This window comes from Nuphar pumila, chromosome 15 (assembly GCF_984573655.1).
Source record: "Nuphar pumila chromosome 15, dmNupPumi1.hap1.1, whole genome shotgun sequence".
Taxonomy (NCBI): Eukaryota; Viridiplantae; Streptophyta; class Magnoliopsida; order Nymphaeales; family Nymphaeaceae; genus Nuphar; species Nuphar pumila.
Window position 1 is genome coordinate 37272774 of NC_143263.1, and position 21510 is coordinate 37294283.

A 21510-nucleotide genomic window follows, 5' to 3' on the forward strand; every position below is an offset into this window, starting at 1 on the left:
TAATCATGGTTTTCTTCACCATACCCACATGTATTATGAAACACATGTTTATATGGTTAGGGAGAGGGAGAGAGAGAAAATAAGAGAGAGAAGAGTTTGAATAAATATCAAAGTGCATAAAACATAAATTCACTTACCTTATCTTGTTGTTGCTTGAAACTTAAATTGCTTCACTCTTGGATCTTCAACTCACAAATGATGTAGGATAGAGTTTTTCAATGGGCACCTTATACTACACTAAAGTGGAGATGATGAGCAAAAACAACAAAATCGTGGGAGAGGGAGAGAAAAAGCGAGAGAGGAGAGAGAGCTCTTGGATGCTTCTCCTCTTCCTTTTGGAGTGATATTTATAGGCAAGAGGTAATGATTACATTGAGATGTGTGGCTTAAATCATTTGTAAGAGAATGAATGTTTGAGATTACTCCAACTCAATTCTCAAAAAAAAAAAAATCTCTCATTTATGACCCTTGACTTCCATAAACATGTAAAGACCTTCACCAAAATGCAAACCTTCACAAATGCTAGGGATTCTAGCTTTGGATTTTTCTATGATTTGTTGGGATTCCTCTTGGGATCTTGGTGGAATTCTATTGGCTACAAATACCAAGACAATGATTAGACCAAAACCGCCCTTTCTTGATTAGATTCTAGTTTGTTCAATTTCAACTAACTTTAACTACCTAGTTATATTTTTGTCATATTTTAATTTTTGTTAGTTTCACTAATTGTTGATATTCTTTTTAGGAACCACAATTTATAAAAATTCCATGTTAGTCCTTAATTTTTTTTTGGAATTCCATTTCATCATTTTTTCTACTTTGGATCTTTTAGTTAGATCCGATCCAAATCCAAAATAGGTCCAAACTCTATATTAACACTTCAATATATTTTTCCTTAATTCTAAATCATAACTTAGGGAATAATTCAAAAGTGATTCGCCACTTAGGGTTAATTAAGCATAGTTTTAAATTAATTAAGTTTATTTAACAATTAAACACTGATTTAATCATTTTGATTAAATAATACTAAAATTTTAAATTCTAAAATATAAACAATCATTAATTAGCTGAGTTAGATACTAAATCAATATTTTCATAACTTAGATTTTCCACACTAAAATTCCTCTTTATTTTAATTAAAATTTCAGAAAATTTGTGGGTCTTCCATACTTGATCGAATTTGTCTTATAGTGTCAACTTTGTTTGTCAATATATGCATGCTCCAACCATTTTTCATTTTCAATCGGTTTAGTACGTCCTCCGCTATATCAAAGGATCCATAAACTATGGCATACAACTCCTTGCCCACAACCCGCTCATCCTATATGGTTTCTTTGATGCTGATTGGGCTGGCCTTTCCATTACCGAGCGCTCCAGCATAGTTTATTGTGTGTATCTTGAAGGCAATTGCATCTTTTGGAGTGCCAAGAAACAACCTACAGTCTCTTGGTCCAGTGCAAAAGTTGAATATCGATCTCTCGCCTTTGCTACTGTCGAACTCACTTGGATCACCTTTGTTCTTCATGATCTAGGTGTCACTACTACCCCGACCATATTTTGTGACAATCTTTCAGCATTACACATGAATGTCAATCCCATGTTTCATAATTGATCCAAGCACATCGAGACCGATTATCACTTTGTATGAGAAAAAGTGGCTCAATGTCAGCTTATCACTGCATAATTCATCCCTTCAACTCTTCAAGTCATTGGCATTTTCACAAAGCCATTGACCAAGCCAACATTTCATTCATTAAGGTTCAAACTGGGCTTATGGACTGCACCACCACCCAATTTGAGGGGGCGTACCATCATTTTATAACCACTGGTCTCATTTTTTTTACTTTCTCAGTTCACCCATGAGTTGAGAACTCGTTTACAACCATTGCTCAACTCTTCGTGATGATGACATAATTATATATGTTGAGATGTGCCTTGAATTTCATGTTACAACCCGGACACATGTCATTTGAAGAAAACCATATTGAGGAATAAACCCAATCCATTTGCAATAAGGTCCTTTAAGTACTCTTTAAAGGTTTTCTTGTTAAGGTAACTTATTTTTGTGAGTTTGGGCATTTTGTACAGCTTTAGGGTTTTCTGTGACATAGAGTGGTCATTTACCTTTGTAATCCCTTTTTTTGACATAGTGAAAATCTTTGCTCCTCCGCCGTCTGCGGAGGCGTAGGCTTTGGCCAAATCGCGTAAATAGTCTGTCATTGTATGTGTTTGTTTTCTTGTCAAATCTCTCTCTCTCTTTCTCTTAGTAGTGTTTATTCTCCTGTGTAACTTTCTAACAATATAAATAAGGTGATGGCGGGTTGGGGCATTATAATCTGTTATCAGAATCTGTATACATATAAATGTGGCTCCTATAGGTCATTAAGAGATGAAATATTCAAAAATCACACTCATTGCTCTAATCTTTACATGTAAAATCGAGAAGCCATGCAAGATCGGTTGATTAAGTCCCTTGAATGGGATAACTGGATAAGATACAGGTATGACCCGATATGCGATTTGAGTTTGACACGAGTTCAAAAATTTTCTTAAAAATAAGATATGGCAACAAAGATAATTTTGTTTAATTTTTTATCAGTAAAAATTATTTTTTGATATTTTAATATATAAAAACATAATTTCCATTAGAATTTAGTAAAAAATATTAAATTAATATTTACATATATGAAAGTATTTCCTGCATATGTCAGTTGTCATAGGGTCATATCTGGACAGTTAGGTTGCACTACCATAACCAAGGGGTCTTGGGTTTGAATTTCATATTAAAAAGGAAAAGGGTTTGTTTGGCCTCCCGCTTGATTAAAAAAAAAAAAGAAAAGAAAAAATCAAAGGTTCTTTTGGACTGTGACGTGGCATTATTCTGCCACTTTGACAATAACTTGAACATCTATTTCAAATGCATATTCCATTTTTTTATTAGTAGCATTTGCCAAACAAGGTCTTAGAACTTAGGGTTGTATGAGTACTTTTGGGTTGATAGATAGCATGAACCATCTGTTGATGCAAAATTCACTAAGGAAAGCATATGCATACCTGCTACACTACAATTGATGATAGTTTTTTGGTAAATCTAACCCTGCAGATGCGATCTGCGTAGTCTATTTATTAGAGAAATTGGCATTTGGTTCCTCAAATCTTAATGTGAACAGTTTTTTTTTCTGGCGATTGAAAAATCGATGTCTGTAAATGCACTAAAAGTTTTTGAATTTGACATCTTCCTCAAAACAAATATGATCTGAAGTTTGATTCTTAGCAATTCAACTGTGTTGAACACATTTTAAGTGTTAAATGAAGTCAATACGACTTGCAGCTGTGAGATCCAAGGTTGATCATACCTGCAATCGACCTTCTCAATACCAAGAGGCCCATCACAAATATGGCATCCATTTATGGATCCAAGGCTCATTCCTACTTAGCAAGTTCTATGCTCCACCCAGTTCACAATTGAGCTAGTTCTAATCTGACCACCTTGTACTCGAACTGGTTATAGGCCTGAACTTTATTACCCGTATGAATATTTCGTAGATTTTAGAGAAAATTCCATTTAGGGGCCGACCTTCTGCGCCTAATCCCAAAAGAGGGCCTTATATTTCTGAATTTCCTGATATTTCCTCTTTTTTCTTGGAAAGTGCTAAAGAGAGACATTCTTGCCATTGAATTTACTTATGGTTAGGGGTGTCAAGGGGTGGGATTTGGTTCGGACTCAGGTGGTACCAGACTTGGACCCGATTTTTGTGTATGGTATCGGGTCTGGACCCAAGTCTAATCAGACCTACCATAAGAAAAACCATACCCGGACCCGATAAAAACTACATGAACCAGACTCGGACCATACCTAGTAATATATATATATTTATCATTTTTACATTGAAAATTTGCAGGACTTAATCGGAACTCAGGTCGGACCCGGTTTTGGTATAAAATTTCACAAACTATACCTGACTCCATATATTAATGGGACCCTTTGGGTCTGGACCCGGGTCTTCATATTTATTACCATACTGGGACCTATAGGGATTGATATGGGTTGGGTCCAGGTAAACCCAACCCATTGACACCCCGGTTAGTTAAATTGAGTTAAATAACAATAATACCCTCAAATGGCTGAAAATACTTATTCTTTTCTTTTGTAGGTGGGTAAATAAGTATCTTTCAATCCTAAAGGTTAATATAGAAAAAAAAAATCACATTTTCCAAGATGAAATAAGTTTATATTCGACAGTTTTCAAGAAACCTGTTGGTTCATATCAAGAAATTCAGACAATTGAGGCGTCTTTTTGAAATTAGGGGCAAAAGGTTGGCTCCTAAATGGAAAATTTCCTAAATTTTATATCCAAACACAAGCTCAAACATGATTCGTACCGTTTCAATTCCGATCTAGTTTTTCAAACTTAATTCAAAATAAAGTATAACAAAACCTGACTTGTTTATAGTTACACATGAGCTGCTGCTATAGACCTAAAGCCAAAGTGAGTCATACGGGTATGAGATATACAAAACCCAACATGGACTTCAAAAACTTGGCCGAAGCCTAGGCCTGATCTGATAGTTTAGGCTGGCTGTGGCTTGCTGGGCCCCTGACCTTTTTATAGGGTAAGCAACGGGCCTGCCCGACCCATGTAATTTGATAGGTGGGTTGGCTCATTTACTGACCATGGCACAGTCAAACTCAGCCAGCTAGCGTCTGACTGAGTCCATGCCCAATCTGACCTGGTAAGAGCTCAAAAAATACAGCTCAAACCTGGCATAAATGGGCCATGTTGACCATAGCCTGCAGGCGCTTAGGCCGATGACCACTGTTAAGTGTGACCCAATCAGGGCTGGGGACATGTCTTCTATAGGTCATTCTCAATAACCATAATCTGATCTACTCCCCTAGCCAGCAGGGTAGGTGCTGCTTGACCTGGACTGGTTCCAAAACTTTAGCAATTAGGGCAATTATATTGGCCAGTTTGGATCATTTGAGCTAGAGAATGGGGCTCTTGGGGTCTTATCTCTACCCTAATTCTCAAGCTCAGTCAAAGCCAAGCTCGTTTGATCTTGAGAATTGGTTGATTAACATGGTCATTATATTCAGGCGCGTGATGGATTTTTTCAAAAGTACTGTCGCAAATCGATTTCTTAGGAAAATCTCATAATATTTTCAAAATTCTGTTTTTTTTTTTGAGAAAATCTATAGAACATGTAAATATATAAATATAAATATAAACTAAACATTAACATAAAAAATCTTACAAAGAATTAGGAAAAACAACTTTAACACAATGTTAATTCATTAAAAATGACCACTCAAATTATTGCACTAAATTCACGATATTTTTCAAATAATCGATGTTTATGACTGTGTTTTGGACTCCATGCACAAGGGCCACCTGATTTCCATGTTTGGATAGGGCTAGACAACACTTTTTTGGACTTTGAGCTCTAAAGGAAGGGCAATGATGCAGATCAACCCCAAATTGATCAGACCTGATTGGACCCATTGGGTCTGGTCCATACATGTATGTCTTTAGAGTTTAGACTTAGATCCTACTAGATCATCAATAAACTATTCAAAAGTTTGGCCTTCTAATGAGCGAGCGAGCGAGCGAGAGAGAGAGAGAGAGAGAGAGAGAGAGAGAGAGAGAGAGAGAGAGAGAGAGAGAGAGAGATCAAAACCAGAGGCGTAGCCAGGGGGGGCAGGACTGGGCTGTAGCCCAGTCCTGCGTCCCGAAACAGTTAATTTTTTTTTTTAAAAGCCCAGTCCTATCCCAGCCCTGATTCCATATGAAATAGATTTTTATTAATAATTGCAGCCATTTTTTATTTTATCTCAAAAAAAAAAATTCCGGGGCCGCTGCCCCCGAACCCCCGACTATCACACCAAATATTTTTCCTTTGCTACACCCCTGTTTGCCCCCCCCCCCCCCCACCCCCCACATGAATCCTAGTTACGCCACTGATCAAAACCATTGTTCATGTGAGTGAGGTAGATAGCTGTCCACAAGAATCACATGATGCTGCACATCAAGGGAGGAATGAAAGTCAAGGCTTGGCCTCCACAAATTTTCAAAACACTCCAAATGTAAATGGAGTTTGCCTTTAGAAAAGGCACATGCATGCATGCCTTAGAGAGAGATTCTCACGAATTTGATCCCGTAGGTGGGTCCCACTCATTGATCAAGGCTTACAACGCGCATGTGAAGGTGGTCTTTTAATGCTTCAACCAGGAGAGGGTGTTGCGTTTTCTCCCTGGGAGTACGGTGGTGTATGGGTACACTCGACTGAGCGCCACGCGGTGCTCAGTCGGAACCCCAGAACATGCGCTGTAGCTACAGTGTGTAGGGGGGGGAGTAACATATAACCTGCCCCCCTCAACCAGCTTGGACATAGTGGCCTGACAATTTGCTAAGGACAGTGGCAACATAAAGTTTGTTGATATAATAACAATATGACGCATTCTCTCTCTCTCTCTCATTTGCTAGAGTAAAAGGAGTAGTTACTCACCCAAGAAAGGCATTTTCCCGTGAAAACGTTGTTCAGGTGGAAAAGTGTTTTCCCATGGAAGGTGTGACCCTGCTTATATAGATAAAAAGTAGGGATGCAAACGGTTCAGATTCACAAAATTCATTGCAAAGTCTGAGATTTAGAACAGCCAAAATTTGCAAAAATCCCTTCCTGAATCCGATCTGTTTACAACCCTAATAAAAAAAAACATTTTTTTTTCAACTAGTGGGCACTACGAAAAGCCAAGTATCATCAAACAACTAAAATGTCTGACAAAAATCTGACTTGTTTTGCATTTTACACTCTTTATCGGTGGTCTTGACCGCCACTAAAGACCTGAGCTAAAACCAGGTCTTTAGTGATGGTCATGAGCAGCAGAGCAGGTCGGCTGGGGCACATATTTCTCCATATATATTTTTTCATTTGAGGCCCTCATCTTGAGGCACATGCATGTGCCATGTTTCATTGGAGGCCCTCAGCATCAGAAAAATAAGTATCATATATATATTTTTTTCATTTGAGGCCTTAGGCGGTGGCCTCAAATATCAGAGAGGCCAGCCTGCCCTGGTCAAGAACCGCTGCTAAAGGGGTCATTTTTTGAATTTGTTTTTTGGCCGCTCATCCTTCGTTCGATGATATGGGTTTTTGTGGGCCCTACTATCTCTTTTTTCACAGGGCCGTTCGTTTCACTGTACCGAAACAAACGCTCCCTAAATTTTATTGATACAATAAGGTGATGCTTCACTCTCTAATAAATTTGTTAATAGGATAGGGAAAAGTTGGTGGAACTAATCTCATCAGTTGCCACCCTGAGGATACCAGGGTTAGGGGTGGCAATCTGGTCGGGTTGGCGGGTCAGCATACCTCAACCCGAACCCAACCCGTTTATTAAACGGGTCGGCTGTGGCAAACACGAACCCGACCCGTTTAATAAACGGGTAACCCGACACGACCCGCCAACCCATTTAATAAATGGGTTGGGTCGGGTAAACGGGTTTTCAGGTTCGCGGGTCAGGTTGGCGGGTCGGGTTGGCGGGTTGACGGATCGGGTTGGCAGGTAGGCAGGTTGGCGGGTCGGGTTGACGGGTCGGGCAGACAGGTTGGCGGGTTGACCCACCCGCCTAACCCGTTTATTAAACGGGTCAGCCGGGTTGGCGGGTTGGCATACCCCCAACCCGAACCCGACCTGTTTAATAAACGGGTTACACGGGTCGACCCGTTTATTAAACGGGTTGGCTTAAGCCCAACCCGAACCCCCCGCGGGTCGTGTCAGAAATTGCCACCCCTAACCAGGGTCAAGGACATATCATGGATTCCCTCATCCTAATGTGGTCATGAAAAGTGAGATATCATATGTGTAGCCCTACTTGACAACCATATATGACTTGGCCTTGACAATAATTCCTTAATTTGATGCTTTCCAATGCATTATCTTATCCTTGCTTTAATATTCTTCACCATCCATGACTCCTTTACAACTAGACCGGTTGTTGGGGGTTTGGATCAACTGGTGTCAGATCAGGTCAGGTTTTTCAAGGCTGGCCAGATCTAAAGAACCTGGACCCCTTCACAACCCATTTGGCTCCAACATTGCTTGGGTTAGAAAAAGATTTGTGTTGGGTCTTGGGGCTGGTCCGGCCGGTTTAAGCACAAAGTTTTAAACGTTTTTTAACAGGCTAAAAAGTTTGTTTACAATAAATATGCAGAGTAAAATATAAGTCATGAAAGATCTAGAAATTTATAAGAGATATCCAGGGTAACTAAAATATGTAAACAAGCAAAATATGTAACCTGGTAAGCACTGAGATTTTCTTAGTTTTTTTTTTTCTAAAATGTCACCGTACGGATGCAGTCTAGATGCTTGGTTTTATAAAAACAGACTCGAAAATCAATGGCTCAGGATTTTAGCAAATATTCAAGCATACAAAATTACATTTCTTGATCCAATTATACGATGATCCAATAGTCGATTCCATGCAAATGAACCAAGGCGAATGCATCTGCAGGGTTAGATTTGCAACATATTTTGCTGGTTTACATATTTCACTTTCCAGAGATATCCATATCAAAAAATAGTATATGTAATTCTATACTTCAATCATATTCATGATATCCAATCAGAAAACACATTAAATTATAGTTTTTACCCAACCACTTAATTCAATATCCAACAACATTATTCCATAACCAATAAGAAAACTAATTAAATTCTATTTTAAGATCCATATCCTAAAATGTGTGGAATTAAGTCCATTTGCATACCTACCAAGCATGACCACCTAGCATGCCTGACCCACATTCATGCAAAATTCCATTAATTTGGCCCACCTATTGACAGTCCTACTAAATCATGTTTATGACTTAAAGGGCACGTAAAAGAGAAGAGAATATACCCAAGTCCCTTAACTCCAGTTCGTCCGCCAACCTTAGACTAAAGGAGGGGTCCCAGTACTATCCAATCTAAATCTAAGCTTAAAATGTAGCATCAATTTAGGTTTTTCAGGTTCATGTGAAATGGGGATCAGAATGATCAGGAAATGAACTGGGAAGAAAACCGGCGATATTTATGTTTTTGACGATAAAAACTTGCGAGAAATTACCATTTTTAACTTTTGGGTAATTTTTCGTGATATTTTTCTGAGATTTTCATAAATCTTGCAGGGGGGATTATGAACTCATTTTTGATAGAAAAACTGTTTTTTTGCATTTTATTATGTGCAACCATATATTTTTCATGGACATGTTTGTTTCACCCTTTGTAGGAAAAAGACCCTATTTCCTGTGAAAGAGTCTTTTTCATAAGAAAGGGCATAAGACAAACACCCCTTAAGAAAAAGAAAAGACATGTTTCCCAAACACAAGAAACGTGTTTTTTTAAGTAGTATGAGAAATTGATGTGTTTTCTATAGAGTGGGAATAATGTTTCCTTTAGAGTGGAAAACACGTTTCTCAAATTTTATTTTGGCTTTTCCTAAACTTTAGGTTTCGAATATACAGTGTTTCCTGTTTTGGAAACTGTTTCTCGAGAAACACTTTTTTCATCTCTTATAGCGTTTCCAGTAACACTGTTCTAGATTTCCACGTTTACTGGCATACCCATTTGTATGGGCCTTTTATATGAAAGGCAAACTCATCACGAGACAACCAGATTCCTAAGGGCCTCACATTTTCTCACGAGGGACCCTAGGGAAGGATATTCATATGAAAACCACTGGTTTTGCGAATAAACAAAGAATCCACACGGTCTGCATCGCAGCCCACGTGGGCCGACCATGTTCCTGCAAGCCACGTTTATTTCACGTCTCAAATAAAACAGCATTTTCATATGAAAAATGGCTAATTTTCCCGTGAGTCTATAAAGCAGAAAGTCTTGGCACCTAAAATTAAAGTGGCCGATATGTGCTTTTGACAAGGCATGTTTTGACATTTGGCATTCGAATGCAGTACACTGCGCAACAAAAGTGTCTTACAGTACATGGGACACACCTAGGGATGGCAGTGAACCGGGAGAAACCAGGGCTCTGCCCTGCCTTGCCCTTTTTGGATTGGGGAGGGAAGACATGAAACTAGGTGTGGCAAAATCTGGCCCGACCAGCCAACCGGCTTCTTAGCCGGGTTAGGGTTTGGCTTAAACGGGTTTGTGTTGTAAATGGGTCAACCCGCTTAACCCGTTTATTAAATGGGTCCTGTTCGTGTTAGGGGTATGCCAACCCGCCAACTCGTTTAATAAACGGGTTAGGTGGGTGGGTCAACCCGTTTACACGAACCAGTCAACCCGCAACCCATTTATATATGTATTAATTTATCTAACCCTAACTCCTAACTTTACACATTATGTTATTCGGGTTACTCAGGTCGGTTACCGAGTCAACCCGTTTAATAAATGGGGTCGTCGTGTCGTATAATTGTGTCGTGTCGACCCGACCCGTTTATTAAACAGGTTAACCGTGTCGTGTCGGGTTACCCGTTTAATAAATGAGTCATGTTCGTGTTTGCCACATCCGACCCGTTTAATAAACGGGTTGTGTTCGTGTTGAGGTATTCTGACCCGCCAACCTATTAACCCGATCCACCAACCCACCGACCCGACCCGATTGCCACCCCTACATGAAATTGAGATGGAGGCGGGATGAAAGTTAAAATCAAAAGCCCTGCGAGAATGAATTTATGCGAACTGATGAAAAATAGGGCCCCACACCATTTGGACGGAGGATGGACGACATGAAATGGAGTTGAAGTCAAGGATGAAAGTTAAAATCAAAACTCGTGCAAGAATGGAGGGAAGGATGGAGGGCAGAATTTTGAGTCGGGCGAGGGTGGACACTTTGTCCCCCATCCCCTCCCAAGTCACCATCCCTAAACACAACCTATGGGGTCTGGTGCCTAAAATATTTTACTAGTTTAAACAGTTTTGGCATTAGCGTGAATTCATCATTAATGAGGATTGTTATATATATATATATATGAAAAATATTTGTTATTAATGAAGCTAAACAATTAATGAGCTAAAAATCATAGGTGCAATTTGTATTAACTCAATCTAGCAATATACAATATAGATGTGTTCAACACAGTTTGTTTGCTGATGATCAAACCTTGGATGATGCTTTTTTATGTAAAATATCTTACTTTTGAGTTATGAAATTTTAAAACATTGTGGGCGGTTGATTTTTAAACTCCTTTAAAAACTTAATTACTTCACATGATTATAAACAAGTTTCCTACTAAACAAACCATATAGATCACATCAGTAATACTTGGTCTACAAAAATATATAATTTTTTTTAAAGAAAAGACCCATTTATACTCATTAGTTCCTTGCCTTCATTAGTAGCCATTATATATATATATATATATATATATATATATATATATATATAGAGAGAGAGAGAGAGAGAGAGAGAGAGAGAGAGAGAGAGGTTTGAACTGTAAGAACGAAAAACTCATCAGACCCTCCAAAATGTGATTGACATGTTTGGTTGTAGTAGAAAAAAACTCACCATGTCATGTTTTTCCCACATGCATGTATGTAAGATTTTATTGAAGTTGAAAATCAAAGGCTTATAATATATTGAATTTTTAGTCATCAAAAGATTTGTATTTTTTATGTGAAAAAGTACGATCCAAAAGTCAATTCTTATGATTTTGACCACCTTGAACATATTGGTCAGACTTGGTTAAAACAAATGTTTTTTATATGAGAGAGAGAGAGAGAGAGAGAGAGTCCAATCTCTCATTTAAAAAGCAAATGTCAAATATTTGATGCAGGATAAAGCCAAGTTGTCAATGCCATCGTTTGGCCAACGACGATTCAGCTGTATCGTCCGATACCGATATTCAAGTGAATCGAACAAAAAAACATAATAAAAAAACACTATGTGTCAATCAGAATGTGACACGTATTAAAACCATTAAAATATTAAAACATTAATTTTTAATAAATTTTTATTTATCAAAAATCAACCGATTCAGGAGTGATGCATATCGATTTTCTGCCTATACGATAACATTTGATAAAACTGCCATGGTCCACCACGCTTTTTAAGCACCAGACCAGATCTGAACCGTCCATTTGGAGGCATTGATTATTAACTTTACTTGATCGGACCTTTTCATCTCCAAGCTTTGCTTAGTCGTGGCTTGCTCTTCTTTTAGGATATAGAGATAAAGGGATACATCTTGGCCAAATTGGGCTGTTTATCCGATCGGGTCCACAAAGGCTTATGAGATCGCACTGAGCAAGCATCTGTCATTCCGTACTTTAGACTAGGAGTGTCAACGGGTCGGGTTTGGTTCAGACCCAGGTAAAACTAGACTTGGACCCAGTTTTCAGGTATGGTATCAGGTCCGGACTCGGGTTTAATCTAGTCCACTATAAAAAACCATACCCGGACCCAAGAAGAACTACATGAACCAGACCCTCCGGTAAAACCATATTTTTTATCAATTTTACATTGAAAATTTATGGGTCTTAATCGAAACTCAGGTTGGGTCCGGATCTGGTATAAAATTTCACAAACTATACTCAGGTTCATGTATTAATGGGACCTTTGGGGGCAGGACCCGGGTCTTATTATTTATCACCACACCTGGTAAGGTTTGGTTCGGGTCGGATCCGGGTAAACCAGACCCGTTGACACCCCTACCCTCGACCCAAACCTGTACAATTTGCGAATTCTGGCTATCTATTGGGGGGCAACCTGTCCTCATCAAGTCTGGGTATCTGATTCGGAACTGGTCCCCTACCCGACCACACATCATGGATTTGGATGTAGCCTGTATCCAGTTTAGCCCCTTCTAGAAATATGAGCTGGGCCCTAATCCGTCCAAACCCGAACGAGATCCAACCGGACCAATCCCTTTACAGCGTATAGATGCGCCCCTCTCAAATAAAACACGGGCCCCTCCAATTTGACATCCTGGCCGTCTATCTGAGGAAAATAAAATCTGACCGTTGTTGGGTGAGATCAGGGCTGACGCAGCGTGATCAGCGGGGGGCCCCACGTGACCTCAGAACTGTACTGGTGGGGCCCACTGGGCGTTGGGTCCCGTGCCCAACTGGGTCGTCCGTTTTTGGGGTTTTGGGACCGACCACGATCCCTTCTAACGGTCACCCACACCCTCGGGACTCGTTCCTCCTCCTTCCTTGCTCAGCCTGCCAGCACGCTCCTCCCTGCTCTCTGCTCTCACAGAAATCGCCCTTGTTTTGTTCCAAAAATTACGAGAAGGCCCGTCAGCCAGAGGCTGGGGGGACCAGTCCAGCCCCCCGAAACAGTTAATTTTTTTTTTTAAAGCCTAATCCTAGCCCAGCCCTGATTCCATATGAAATAGTTTTTTATCCATTTTTTTTTAGTCCAGTCCTAGCCCAGCCCTAACTGCAGCAAGTAGTTTGATTTGTCCATATGAAATAGATTTTTATTAATAATTGTAACCATTTTTTATTTTATATCAATTTTTTTTCTGGGAGCGCTGCCCCCGAACCCCCGACTATCACAGCAATTTTTTTTTTTGCTACACACACATGAATCCTAGCTACGCCACTGCAGTCAGTCAAGCCGCCCAAAAATCATGACCCTAGTCAATTCTTTTTTTTGACTCGTAACAAACTTCGAAATGGAGTTTGAGATCTGAGAATGGGGATGAGAAACTTTGGTTCCTTAAGGAGACGTTAGATTGAATAGACAGCAGCGTTCGCAGGTCGCTGCTGTTCGCGTCTCACCCGTTCAACACAAACGACGGACATGGCTGGATACCTGAAATGCGGTCTTTTTTTGTTTTCTTGGTTACTTTTTAGGTGTCCTGCGGCGTTTCACCCCTTTCTAGGGAAACACTTAAGACAAAAAAAAAAAAAGTTTAAAGATGGGAACATTTGGGACTAAAACTACTTTACATGAGACGGAATCATATACTATTTCAAATTACATGAGGTTCGAACCAACAGACCCTAATTAGTCTCAAAGAGGTAATCTAATTGTAGATCAAATGGAAGTCCGCTCATCCTAAGCAAATCTAAGGATACCCGATCAGGTCATATATCGTATAGAACCAATTCATTAGTTACTTTTACCACCGAGGTGGTATCCCATGTGGTAAGCGGGGTCCCGTGTCAAGCTGAAGGCCCAGGATGCAATCCCTTGGTCACATGGGCGGCTGTTGTTCTGGTAGGGGTTGGCCTAACCCCAGCTTGCCTTTAAAAAAAAAAAAAACATCAGTTACGTTTCAATCCCCACCGCACATCTTATCTGATTAAGATATTCATGGGCCCCACTCTCACAGTACTCCACTGAGATACACAGTTCCCCCGATGAGGTGTGCGGTGGGGATTGAATATCACCAGTGACCAGTACTACATACGATATGATCACAACTGACTTCATTTGAAATTTCAAGTGTTTTGGAAGTCCAGGTTATCTTGGATGACCATTATAATATGGGTGGCAGTTTCGTCATTTTAACATATTTAAGACAGAATCCCTCTGAATTCTGAACTCCTCTCTCTCTCTCTCTCTATCGTCTACCTTCCTGGCAAGGAAAAAAAATAAAAAACGGAAAAGAGAAGACCGAAAATTCCGGCGAAACAGCGGCGTCTCAGTCTAGCAACAGACTGAAAAAATGGCAGAGATGCCGCCGGAAAACAGATGATCTCTTTCCCCCCGTCGTCGTCGTCGTCCACGTCGTTCTCCACCACCCGTTCGATCCGCAGCCGCCGGAAAGGCGCCAGTCTCCTGGTTTTCCAGCGATGGCTTCCGGGAAGGGCCTCCTAGAGAGGCTCCGTAGGGCTCTCCGGACGGCGTTCTTCATGGTGACCATGGTGGCGTCGCTCCTCCTTTTCTCCGCCACCGTCATAGTCGCGGTGGCCGACGTCGTCGTCCCCTCCTTCCTCCTCACGGTGTTCGCCGGCCGGAATCTGAGGACTCAGTTCGAGCGGTACGGGTTCCGGCATTCCCTCGTCGACGTTCCTCTCGTTTCCGTGGTCAGATCCCTCATCATCACATGTAAGCTCCACAGTAGTCTTAGGGTTAGGGTCTTCATCCGGTTTTCTTTCTCGCCTTCTTCTGGCTTACGTTGAGGAAAATTAGGGTTAGGTTTAAGGTTTTCTTCTTTTCGTCTTTGTCTCTTTGGTGGATATGGAGAAAATGTGGGTTAATGGGTTTCCCCGTGTTGCTCTGTCTCTCTTTTGTAGGCGTGTATTCGTTATGTGATGCGTCCGGACTCTCTCACGGGCCTTACCTCGGAACGGCGACGCTTTGCTCGCTGTCGTCAATCCTCGTTCTTTCATTGAAGGCGTGCGTCTTCCGGGGGATGGGGGACGACGAATTCGACGGTAGCTCGAGGGTGTTCGCGGTGCAGAGGAAGCTTCACTTGAAGCAATCATGGGGGATGCCCGTGCTCTTCATGTCGTCGCTGGTTTTCGCCCTCGGACACGTCGTCGTCGCTTATCGGACCAGTTGCAGGGCACGTAGGAAGCTTCTTTTCCATCGGATCGATCAGGAATCGGTAACCGGGTTTTCTTTGTGTCGTGTTCCTTTCCGAAATCGTCCTTCTCTCTTTTATTTGAATCCTTTGTTGTGGCTTTATCTGTTGCAAGATATCTTCATTATTGCAAAATGGCTCCTTTTGCATCTGTTGAATGAACTCTGGCTAATACCAATAAACTTGATTTATTTGTTGTCTTTTGAATTCTGTTTTGTAATATTGGATCCTCCTGTTTCTTGTTTGCCGAAGAATTTGATTATCAGATCATCAAACTTGTGTAATTAAATCCTAGTCGAATTTGATCATGGTTTATGGTGTTGACTTGCTGCTAATCTTGAATTATTGAATCTCTTTTGTTGAATGATTAGCTATCAAGCTTATTTAACGCAATATGGTTGTCCTCTGAGTTTGAGTTTAGTGGACGGATTCGATACTTTATCTTGATCATAGGATAGGGTTAAATATATCAATTTCAATTCTGTATTGGTGACAGGAAAATGCTGTGAATGGCATTGCAATGAATTGCGGGATACTGTAGGAGTCAATTTTTGAGGATGTATTGTTGAAAACAGCAGGATGAGAATGCACAGCTGCCAATGAACCGTCATTGAAATAGCTAATATTTGAGTGTTATTGTTTTTTTATGAATGGGTGGTGTGGGGAGTCGGTGCTATGGCAAATCTTTGGAAATCGTTTGACGTTAATAACAACTCTGTTTGATTAGGGAAGTGGTTGTTTGCCATTCTTACAGCTGCCAATGAGCTGTCATTGAAACAGCTAATATTTGAGTGTTATTGTTTTTATGAATGGGTGGTGTGGGGAGTTGGTGCTATGGCAAATCTTTGGAAATCGTTTGGGGTTAATAACAACTCCGTTTGATTGGGGAAGTGGTTATTTTTCATTCTTAATTGATTTCTATCATGCAGAAAGAAATATGAACAATATTCATGTCTTCGAGCATGGTCAGATAGACCATCTATAATTATGCTATAATAAGATACTTAAAACTATGAATTGGTTTCTATCTTACAAGAACTGGTAGGTGTTCTCCGAAACTCATTATGATGAGGAGAGTGGCAAAAGGTTGATTTTCTGTTTAATTTGAAAATCTAGATATGGGATTTGTAATTGCATTATTCATTAGAAAATGTGAGCCTTCTAAATTATAGCAATAAGTATCTGGAAAAATTGACCAGCTATTTGTTTATTGATGTACAGAATTTTTAAGCCTTTTTGTCAATTTTTTATTTATTTCCGGACTAGTATGTCCTGTTTTCTTGAAATCTCAAGGCACTTTAAACATTTCTAGGACTCAGAGTTTTATCTTGTTGATGTGCTATCCATTTATTTATGGTTAGTTGCAAAAACTTTTTTGTTTATTGGATTCAGCTCCAGCTTAAACTGGGCTTTGTTTTACCTCTCCAAAGAGGGAATATATCATGTGTAATTTGCCAAGCTGTTTGTCCTTTCTCTTTGTGCTGTAGATTCTTACTTTCTTAGTTGTACAGTCAACTATTTAAAATAGCCTATTAGATTTGCAATTCAAGCATGAGGTTTGGAAAATTAAGCAAGAAAAATGGGTTCCATACATGCAGTTAAGGGTGTTGCTGTTTTTTGTGTTTTGCACCATCATTACAGGTTTTTGGATTTCCTGGGTACCTCAAAGTCCCACGGTCGCCAACTCCTATCATTGGAAAGAGTTCTAAAAGTGATAGTGAGGCCAGGAGAAGAACTGCAACTGCGACGGCAGCTGTGGCAGCCCATGAAGAAGGGTACCTACAAGTCAGGTTACTTTCTGATGTGGATAGCTTGTTCATGGTATACCAAGGTATTCTGCTTCATTACAAGCTAAGCCATCCTAATTCTCCAGTCTCCCAATCCCTGGCATGCTCTGCCTTTTTGGAGCACAACCCACTCAGCTTTACACAGGTAATGCCTGGCAGACTCAAGTTGGACAGACCACTCCTTACTGTTCCATCCAAAACCTCTTGTCTACATCGGAGTGTGAGCAGTGCATGTGATGATGACTCATTGTATGCTCCTCTGTTGACTGGGTCTGCTGCTGTTAATCTTTTCCCTGATGAGATCCCTTGCTTAAATTTGGATGATCACATCAAAGAACCAAGCTTTTCAAGTGATAAGAACGAAGACCTTAAAGGAGTGGAGAATGGTGTCTGTGGCATTGTTTTGGTTCATGGATTTGGAGGAGGAGTGTTCTCATGGAGGCATGTGATGGGCCCTCTGGCGAGGCAGACTAGGTGTACAGTATCTGTTTTTGATCGGCCTGGTTGGGGACTGACTTCTCGTCCTAGGAGATCGGATTGGGAGGCCAAGCAGTTGCCAAATCCATATGGTCTTGAGTCACAGGTGCTTATGAATATAATATTGTTGTTTAGTAGTTATGCTTGATCATAATGCTATGCATATAGTTTTCATCCTATTTCATTTCATTTGAAGCATTTTCTGGAGAAGAAGCAGCTCTTCCTGACCCCCTCCCCAACCCCTCTGATGCACTTTTTGTTTGGTTTCATATGTATGGCTGGATTTTTTCTATTAATGCTTATTTTCATAAATTTGCTAGCTCCGATGTAGGGTCAAGAGTGATTTCTTAAGGTGTTTGATGCCTCCCACCTGTGAAAACTAATCATACAAAGCAATTTGTTTGGCATCAATTCTTCCATGGTACAACCGTTTGGTGTTCAAGTTCCTTTCGCCATGTCCTCTTTAAAGCAGTTGATTGCAACAATTCAAATGATTTTGGCCTTTAAACTCAGATACAACCACACAAATATTTGTTGGATGTGTACCTTGTTAATATCGCTGCATTCATTTGATACGCGATTGAGTTCCATAACATGCTCTGTTACAAAGTTTCAGTTTTTTATTTAGATGTATGCATTTTTTGAATCCTTTCAAAATTCAACCATCTGACTCTTTTGTAATGATGATCCAAACAGGTTGATTTGCTTCTTGATTTTTGTCTTGCAATGGGTTTCTCTTCAGTGGTGCTTGTTGGTCATGATGATGGAGGACTTATTGCTTTGAAGGCTGCTGAAAGAGTGCGGACATGTAGCAAGTTCATGAAGGTGGATTTGATGACTCTTATCATGCTTTTTTGACTTGAGTTTTGGAAATAATGTTTTATTAATTTTTTAGTTGAATTTTAGTTGCAAAGTGTCTTGTTAGACCTTGCAACCTGGAAACCTTTTGGTTCTTTCACTTGATTGTTGCTGTAATTGATGTACAAACCTTGCTTTTTTTTCTCCTTTTCTCTTTTCTGAATTTTTTCTTGGCACCTTTACCATGGGGATTTACTATACATAATGAGCCACTTTACTATACATAATGAGCCACTTTCTGTTTCAAATTTTGTTCCTTCTTGCTGCGGTTTTGTTCAATTATAGTTATGTATATCTTTTTTGTTTTTTCAGGTGGATATCAGAGGAGTGGTTCTTATTAGTGTCAACCTGTCCAGAGAAGTTATTCCAGCCTTTGCTCGAATTCTTTTGCATACATCATTAGGGAAGAAGCACATGGTTCGCCCACTACTACGCACTGAAATCACGCAAGTGGTTAATCGCCAAGCCTGGTATGATGCAAGGAAGCTCACACCTGAAGTTATGAGTCTGTACAAGGTAAGATTCAGCCGAGTTGGCAACAGTGTTTATGTTAACACCATGTTATATTCTGACAGTACTGTTGCAGTATCTCCTGTGTATTACTTGTGATGGGAATCCCTTTACCAGTTGCAACTCAATGTTTGGTGTCAAAGTAAAATTTTGTTATATGTTGATTAGACTATTGAACAAGTTCCGTTGGCAGTTTACTGATCTGACTTAATAACATTTGGAATCAGGCGCCATTATGTGTTGAGGGTTGGGATGATGCACTTCACGAAATTGGGAAGTTGTCATTTGCTAGTGTTCTTTCCCCTCAGAATGCGTCCCTTCTTTTGGAAGCAGTTGGGAACCTGCCAGTTTTGGTTGTTGCAGGTGCAGAAGATGTTCTCGTTTCACTTAAATCATCCCAGGCTCTTGCTTTAAAACTCTTAAATTCTGTAAGTTCCATCATATCTTCCCCAATCTATTGAGGTTGTTATTGAGGCACTATATATATATATTTATATATATATATATATAGGGAAATGGAAACCTACAAAATGGGCACGGTGCTAAATGAAACATGCTTTTGGATTTCCAGTGTTTTCTCAAAATTATGACCGAACAGATGTGATCTATATGCTTGTTTTTATAGGAATCACTTATTGGAGCATTTTATTCCTCTGATACATGGATAAGTTTTTATAAGGTTTAAAAAATCAATGGTCTACAATTTTCATAAATTTTTGCGGATCAAAATAGCATTTTTTCTAGTAAATCAATCATGCTGAACTGAACACATCTATGGGGTCGGAATTTCGAAAAAAGCACCGAAAATCCAATATCATGCTTTATTTATCACAGTTCCCATTTTGTAGGTTTCTATATATATATTGATCTTTTTGATGTTTTAAATATCTCAAAGTAGTGGAACTTGTGTTCACACAGGCTTTAGCTAGCCATCTCCATCCAAAATGAAGCACCATCTAATAGGATCACAATTATGTCGAGAATAATGTTGTTTGATGATGTTACAAAACACACATACACACATGTTAATTAGAATCTCATAAACAGTTTTGTCAAAACTGTTTCATTTTGTGTTCCAAGAGAAAACCTGCCTAGACCTTTTCAGATCCTCATGCACCAGTACCTTATTACCCATTTCTGTACCCGTTTTGGCATCTATGATATTTTGAGTCCTCGGTCTCCTGAGACTTGAGTTATCTTTTCTGACTTGTGTATTTCACTGCTAGCAAAGCTCCCTCTACCAGGGATTGCCACAAACCTATTAAAGCGATACGTTGGTCAAAAAGCTGTTCATTATCAGTATATCCCTTGGGAAGGGAAAAGGTGGATGAAATGAATTAACTGGAAGGGAAAAGGAGGATGAAATGGATTAACATATGATATATCACCTAGACCACACTTTTTTGTCTGTCTACTAATCATGTTTTTTTTTATAACCAGTTGCCCTCTTTTGATTTTCTTACAGAGGCTTGTTGCAATATCTGGATGTGGGCATCTTCCCCACGAGGAATGCCCTAAGGCATTATTGGCAGCTCTTTCTCCCTTCATATCCAGGCTGCTTGCAGACCACTGTGAAATTGTGCAGTGAGGCATTGGGAGATTTGTCGTAACTCTGGCTTTCTACAGTGAGGCTTTCCAACCTCCTGGGTCAGAGGGAGCTAACCCTGTCTGCGCAATCAAAGGGTAAAAGCAAGTCTGACCCTTTCCCTAGTTTGGGGAGATTGTGAAATTGGTTTTGGGGGATGCTGGTAAACCCTAATCTTTTACTCTACGATCTAGGGTTATATTGTGCACCCCCCTTTTCATTTTCTTAATGAGAGGTGGATATTGTTTTCCCTGAAGCAGGTGGAAAACGAATGCTTGTAAATTAATGATGGTTGCTTGCATTTGTGTATACACGCCATTGTGTCAAATTTCATTGCAAGCGTATGAGAGAGATCTGTAAACTAAAATTATAAGCTTGGAGTGCATTTCTCTCTCTCTCTCTCTCTCTCTATATATATATATATATATATATATATATATATGTTCAATGCGTGGAGTTCGGGTATTTTAGTTAACCTCGATAAAAGTACCCAAAGCTCTGGATCTTTTTGCATGCTTAAATATGATAGACTGGAATGATAATATTCTCGTTAACCTGGATTAAGTTTCCACTTTCCAGAAAAAAATTTTTTGACAGAGAAAGCTGGGGTTAGTCTGACCCTTACCAGTTATACAACTATAACATTGGTATTAGAACCTGCAGTGTCCCAACATAAGGTGACGTGCACTAACTGCTCCTGCCAGACAAGGGGGGAGCCCCCCCTTCAATTGTCCCATTTTCCTTTTATGAAACTAAATGCTATACATGTGGAGGTGGAAAATCCGAGCTGCTCATGGCTTGTCTGGTGTTAGG

The 21510-nt window shown here is 39.9% G+C and overlaps 1 protein-coding gene across 1 annotated transcript; it reads left to right on the forward strand.

Annotated features, from left to right (window-relative positions):
* Positions 1-14524: 14524 nt before the first annotated feature.
* Positions 14525-21092, forward strand: LOC149815152 (uncharacterized). The gene is made up of 7 exons (XM_089988752.1): positions 14525-15002; positions 15191-15504; positions 17122-17850; positions 18441-18569; positions 18915-19118; positions 19340-19540; positions 20578-21092. Exons 1-7 carry the CDS (start codon positions 14747-14749, stop codon positions 20698-20700), a joined length of 1956 nt encoding a protein of 651 aa, XP_089844878.1. The 5' UTR covers positions 14525-14746; the 3' UTR covers positions 20701-21092.
* Positions 21093-21510: the final 418 nt, after the last annotated feature.

Excerpts from the sequence above, each read along its gene's own strand:
- LOC149815152 (XM_089988752.1), top strand. The coding sequence starts at position 14,747 with ATGGCTTCCGGGAAGGGCCTCCTAGAGAGGCTCCGTAGGGCTCTCCGG. Across the intron at positions 15,003-15,190 it reads CAGATCCCTCATCATCACAT|GCGTGTATTCGTTATGTGAT; the intron begins GTAAGCTCCACA and ends TCTCTTTTGTAG. Across the intron at positions 19,119-19,339 it reads AAGTTATGAGTCTGTACAAG|GCGCCATTATGTGTTGAGGG; the intron begins GTAAGATTCAGC and ends ATTTGGAATCAG.